Source organism: Anarhichas minor, unplaced genomic scaffold (genome assembly GCF_050575085.1).
Source record: "Anarhichas minor isolate MPS153535 unplaced genomic scaffold, ASM5057508v1 ptg000033l, whole genome shotgun sequence".
Classification (NCBI taxonomy): domain Eukaryota; kingdom Metazoa; phylum Chordata; class Actinopteri; order Perciformes; family Anarhichadidae; genus Anarhichas; species Anarhichas minor.
In genome coordinates, this window is record NW_027466479.1 from 14933285 (window position 1) to 14939284 (window position 6000).

At 42.4% G+C, this 6000-nt stretch overlaps 1 protein-coding gene across 1 annotated transcript; it reads left to right on the top strand.

The window, feature by feature from the left end:
- Positions 1–467: 467 nt before the first annotated feature.
- On the top strand, positions 468–4273 carry polr1f (RNA polymerase I subunit F). The gene is made up of 4 exons (XM_076105987.1): positions 468–790; positions 1417–1558; positions 2293–2501; positions 3002–4273. The coding sequence occupies exons 1-4, from the start codon at positions 489–491 to the stop codon at positions 3477–3479; spliced, it is 1131 nt and encodes a 376-aa protein (XP_075962102.1). The 5' UTR covers positions 468–488; the 3' UTR covers positions 3480–4273.
- Positions 4274–6000: the final 1727 nt, after the last annotated feature.

Genomic DNA, 6000 nt, shown 5'->3' on the forward strand with positions numbered 1-6000 from the left:
GACATTGGTACTTTCATTTCACGCATTTGAAAACAGTATGATGGATTAAGATATGACATATCAAACAGGTTTGTAAAAACATCTACAACAACAAACAATATTTAAATGCAGCTACATGTTTATTAGTAAACAATGTAACCATTGCAGGTATTTTGATGTACTCATACAGGCCTACTAACGAGATGAGTTATAAATATGTTCGGTTACTATCATGCTTTATTTATTTAAATAAAAAGAATGCAATGATTATTACATACAATTCTTTTTTTTAACATTGAATTGAAGTCGTCTTGTTTAAATATGCAGATATAACTGTTATTTATTAGGTCAATAGATTCATTTTTTTAGTCACTATTTTAATTATTTTTCAACTGTAATTCCCCCTCCTGACCAGCAGGCGGCAATATAAAGAAATATCTTGACAGCTGTTTAGCCTTCTCCAAACCGGAAATTGCGTGTTTTCCGGTCTTCCGGTCTTTCTAAACGGCATGGCGAACTTCAAGCATGCAGAAGACGACCCAAAACACGTGAATATGTCCGGTGAAATAACCGCCGCCAGTGCCGAAGCCCAACTGACAGAAGAGTCCTTCGTACCGGGCAGACACGCGGGCAACGTCGCGTGCTCTGTTCCGTCGTTCGCAGCCGCCTCCGAGCTGCTGTCAGCGCCGTACTCGTGTCTGGTCATGAACACGCACCGGAGACACGTCGCCCTGCCGCCCATGTACCTGAACAAGAAGAGGACCGGTATACAGGAGGAGCTGGAGGCCGAGCTGCTCAAGTTCTCCCGAAAGTAATAACTATTTTTATTTTATAATTCACTACACGCCAAATGCATTTAAAGTATCAAAAGTAAAATTATTAATCGTGCAGCAGACTGCCCCCTGTAAGTGTAATACTATATATGTGGATTATTATTGATGCATTACTGTGTTTGCATCATTTATCATCGCAGCCGTGGAAGTGAAGCTAATTGTACTACTTTATAGTGCATTTATGTAATTGCATCACACTTCTTATGTAAACTGTAATCTGTTAACTATCTAGTTACTCACTAAAGCAGTCCAATACATGTAATAGAGTAGGAAGTTAATGTGTTTGGTTACTTTCCACCACTTGGTCTGGGATGTCAGCCTGACGGTAAATACACACCAGAGAAGGTCTGTCCTGCTCCCACCACTTTACCATCTGATCTCTATTGGTTTTATCAGATAAACACACCTGATTTAATGTCTAATTTAAAGTGATCTAATGTAATAAGGTGGCCTTAAATGGCTGCTGTGAGTTGCTTTTTTTTTCTTTTAAATGGAACTGGTGTGACAACAATTTGCATGTATGTATGTATGTATGTATGTATGTATAATATATCGTATTGTTCTGTATCAAACTAATTCACCTTGGCCTGTTTGACATTTTCAGTCTAAAGGGAGTACCCCTCGCTTATGAAAACATCAGTATAGTGGGTCGGCATGGAAACATCTACGACGACAGCGGCTACATCCACATGGACATAGAGGCCAACTTTATTGTCTTTCAGCCCGAAAAAGGACAGAAACTGCTGGTGAGATTTACTGCTGGTGAGATCGGGCAGATGCTCTGTTATCCAGAGTGGCTTACAGCCATTCGTAGTGTTGACATGTGTCTTGGTCTTGGTGTGTTGCTCTCTAGGATCAAGGCTTAAAGAAAATATCTTACAATCAATAATCGTACTCTGGTGCGAACCAAAACAACTAGTCCGAGGCCGCTTACAAGACGTGGTCTCAAACTGTTTCTAAGAGAACCCCACTGCGGCTCGATTGCAGCGAGAACATAATATGAGCCAATTGCAGCAAGTGAACCAAAACACAGGTGGCCCGCACAGGCATTTGTTGAGATGGACACAGGTAAACAACAGGTTAACGCGAGAGAACTGACTTTTTGCTTGACATGTGGCCCGAAAAGCACGTACAGAGTATGCTAAATAAAGCCCACAAAAATAGTAACATTTATAAAGTAATTTGAGATAAACTGGAGAAGGGATTCATGTGCACGGTAGAGCCGTGCCAAGTCAAAGTGCAAAAACTTTAGCCCTGCCCCTTCGTACACACCCTTCAGCAAATTCATTTTATTGTTTAGCGTGCTTTAATTAATTAACCAAACCAGACTAAAGAGAAAACTAACCAAAAGCATCAATTTCCCTCTAAACTAGACTAGCCAAACGGACTATGGCCTGTGAAAATGACCTAAGAAGATTGTTTATCTGTGGTCCACTTTTATGCATGTAGTTAAATATATTTTCTGTGTTTCTATTCCCAGGGTAAAGTGAATAAACTAGCAGTGAGCCATGTGGGCTGCCTGGTGCACGGCTGCTTCAACGCCAGCATCCCCAAACCCAACCTGGTGCCTGTGGAGACCTGGCGGGACGCGGGGCCGAGAATCGGAGCAGAGATGGAGTTCGAGGTGACTGCTCTCGACACTGACGCTGCGGGGGTGCTGCTGATCAGAGGGCGGCTGGACAGGACCAGGTAAGTGTGGATGGTGGTGGTGGTGGTGGGACGGGGAACAAAACTAATCTGGCTTCTCTTTTGTTACAAAGCTGCAACTCGTCAGCGTTTTAATTTTAAAAGTATGGCAGCCACGTGATTCAAATACAACTGCTGGGCAGATCAGACACACCTCCACTTGATGCAGGAACTAGTTGACTACATGTTTGTGATGAAAACTGTTGCTGATTAACTCAGCTACAGAACGTTAGCTTGTCCAAATGGAGCTAACAATTAACAAGCAGTGTATGCGAAGCCGTTCGTCATAATATTAATTATGAATAATAACTACTAAACCTTGTTTGACTCAATAATATTGTCAAAAGTATTTTTTATGTTCTTTAGAAATCTAACATTGACTTTGTGATTGACACTTTTCTTCGTCTCACCATTTTTTTACTGTATGAACTGGTTACATAATATTTTCAAAGGTGTGGTTGAACCCTTGATTGATTACTGTGTTTTGTCTGTGTGTGTTTCAGGGTGCAAGAGCTGCTGGCTTTGGGTGAGTGCTCAGAGTCGGGCGTCGCTGCAGACCAGCCAGAACCACCAGAGGCAGAACCGAACCCAGAACCCACCGAGGAGTCTCCTGAAGACACCCCCAAGAAGAAGAAAAAAAAGAAGAGAGACAAAGTCAGAGGGGAGGAGGTCACAAGTACACCTTCCTGCCGAGTGGATGGCAGCACAACGCCAGAGCTGAACGGAACAATCATTGAAGAAAATAGCAATGAAGCTGTTGAGAAAAAGAAGAAGAAGAAGAAACATGTGAAAGAAGAGGAAGAGGAGGAGGTGGTGGTTGAGCTCTCTACCGTGGAGGTCCACGGCAGTGACTCCAGCGGTTACCTCAGTGACAAACCAAGAAAAAAGAGGAGACACGATACTGGTTCAGATGTCACATCTAGTGTTGGTGAAGTTCCTGAACCCCCAAAGTCCAAGAAGAAGAGGAAAAGTGACATTTAGCAGCTAAAATATATATTCTGTTTGGAAATTGGTTCAGTTGTGTGTGAGATTCAAAGGTGATACAACAGTAATGACAACAATGGCTCTGGAGGAATATACAGACGTGCCTTAACAATTACACGTTTTTTTTTTAGCAAGCCGGATTTCTGGTGGGTTCTTCTGAGCTCCTCTGAAATCATTTGATCGGAGGGTCAGGCTTGCAGAAGAAGCCTTTTTACGGTCGCATGTTGTAGCTGGTGGGGAAAGCACATGAAGGGATGGAAGCAGACTCAACAGATCGGCCCTCGTTGTATTGCAACTCTCTCACACAGCCTGTGGGGGGAGCAAAACTTCTTCAAAGACACTAAAACACAGGAGAGAAACCTGGTCAACCTCGTATGTTAAACAATGTGCTGAGAGTAAGTAGGCCAGGGTTTAGCATTGAGTTTAGAGGCAAATGGGAAATGCTTAAGTTGATGTTACTGCTCTGTATCCACGTGCATTTTCTCTTGCTTGTATACCGAAGAAGGAAGGCTGGACAATGAGCTCAGGTTAAGAAACTTCTCTTTTCTCGGGTGCCTTTTTGAAAAGGTTGTCTTGACTATTAGCTGCAATGGAAGGGGGAAGTTTTTCACTCCCAAGTAAATCATGGAAGGAATTAGTCGGGACTTATTTGTGCTGTCTTCCTTCAGTGTTGCATTGACTGTTTTCACATGAAGGCGGGTTGCCTGTCTTTGAATGAAAACCAACAGAAATGGACATTAAATATTCAGTTCTCATCCCAATTAAAGTGCTCTATATTTTTGAAAAGTTGACCCTGCTTCCATTTTTCATTCAGAATCATTTTAAATGCCCATGATTCTTGATTGTTTATTCAACATAACTGAAGACAAAGTGGGTCTGCAAACATCTCCACTTTATAAATCTACAGCATTGCGGCATTTGTTAGAAGAAATTATCCCCGACGATGATTATTAACACAAATATTTCCTGTTTTTCGTGGCATATAACAAACCCTTTCATGCTGGCCAGTTGGTGTCGGGTGATAAAGTGCTGAGAGACGGTCTAAAGATCTTAGTGTTTTCTTTGCCCCCCCCCCCACACACACACGCGGAGCCTTCAGTGGGGAGTCTCATTAGATGTAAGGTGCTAAGAGTTGGGGAGCTTATCGGGAGCCTCCTAAGGAGGACAGATAAGGAGCTGCAATTAACATGGCTCATCTTCATCTTTCACACCTGATCGTGTACATATGTGCCTTACAATTTAAAACCTTAAATAATGACTTGACATAACTGCAGACTTAAGAGCTTATAGTAAGTTGAGAAACCCACAAGTATTTATTTAATTAGATTAAGTGTTGGATGTGAAGATATCACATGTCTGTACAGTAAATGTGAAGCTGCAGCTGCTTAGCTCAGCATAAAGACCGGAAACAGCAACTTGGCTCTGTCCAATGTTTAATAGATATGCCTACTAGCGCCTCTAAAGCTCGCTAATTAACACGTTATATCTCGTAAGTGCTGTTGTCTACTGGACTAACATCCTGGAGTCTCTGCTGGCCTACAAACTGATCACAGCCAAGAAACTGTTTATATTTTTAAGGTTAAAACATGAGTGGTATCAAACGTCTCATCTAACTCATAATCAAGAAAGCATGTCGCTCCCTTTTAATAGATTGCCAATATTTATATCTGCATTATTACCAAAGTATTTTTACCACTTTGCAACCCAAAAGTTGTTCCTATGCCGTATGGCTAATCTTTAATAGTAAATTACTTATTCACCATTTATAAAGGCATCGTTACAAACTATAAATACTTCATAAAGTGGTGCTGAAATAACATTTGAGCTCTTAATGAACTTCCACACACACCAAATAAATAAAAGCTCATGTTACCAAGATTTTAGACTTCAGCAGAAGATGTTTAACAGCTTTCAAAACTTTTTTTTGGAAATTCCAATATACTTGTGACCACAAAGTCATTACATGTCGCTCCCAGAAGGCTCTGAACGACCTCAACTTTCAACTGTAGAGATTTAAAGACAGTGGTCTGAAAAGTTCAAGTGGACTTTAAATGGTTAATCGTCATTTGTCCTCCCATGAACCCCCCCCCCCCCCCCCCCCCCTCTCTGTCTTTATCACTCTTTTGCCCAAATTCATCCCCAGCCCATGTGCACCTGTACCCCCTCCCTCCATCACCACTCGTTTATCTTGTCATTCCTCCTATCACTCCCTCTGACCCCCCCCCTCTTCCCCTATCCTGCTTTCTCTCTTCCTCCTACTTGTCTCCCTGATTTATAGGAGGCGGTGTGCAGTTCACACACATTCCACTCCTGACACCCCCCCCCCCCCCCCCTCTCCTGCCACTGGACTCTCATATCTAGGCTCGGTCGTTTATCTTCATGGTCCTCCACTGGAGAGAAGAAGAAGAGGGAGGGCGAGAGATATGGGACAATAGGAGGAGTGTTGTTTTTGTTAAGCGGCCCAGACTATCTTTTCATTCACCTCTGTCTGCCTCTCAATGAGTGGTCTCTGATGTGT

Coding starts and splice junctions, on each gene's coding strand:
- polr1f (XM_076105987.1), top strand. CDS start 489: ATGGCGAACTTCAAGCATGCAGAAGACGACCCAAAACACGTGAATATG. Junction 791..1,416: donor CTGCTCAAGTTCTCCCGAAA/GTAATAACTATT, acceptor TGACATTTTCAG/TCTAAAGGGAGTACCCCTCG. Junction 1,559..2,292: donor AAAAAGGACAGAAACTGCTG/GTGAGATTTACT, acceptor TTCTATTCCCAG/GGTAAAGTGAATAAACTAGC.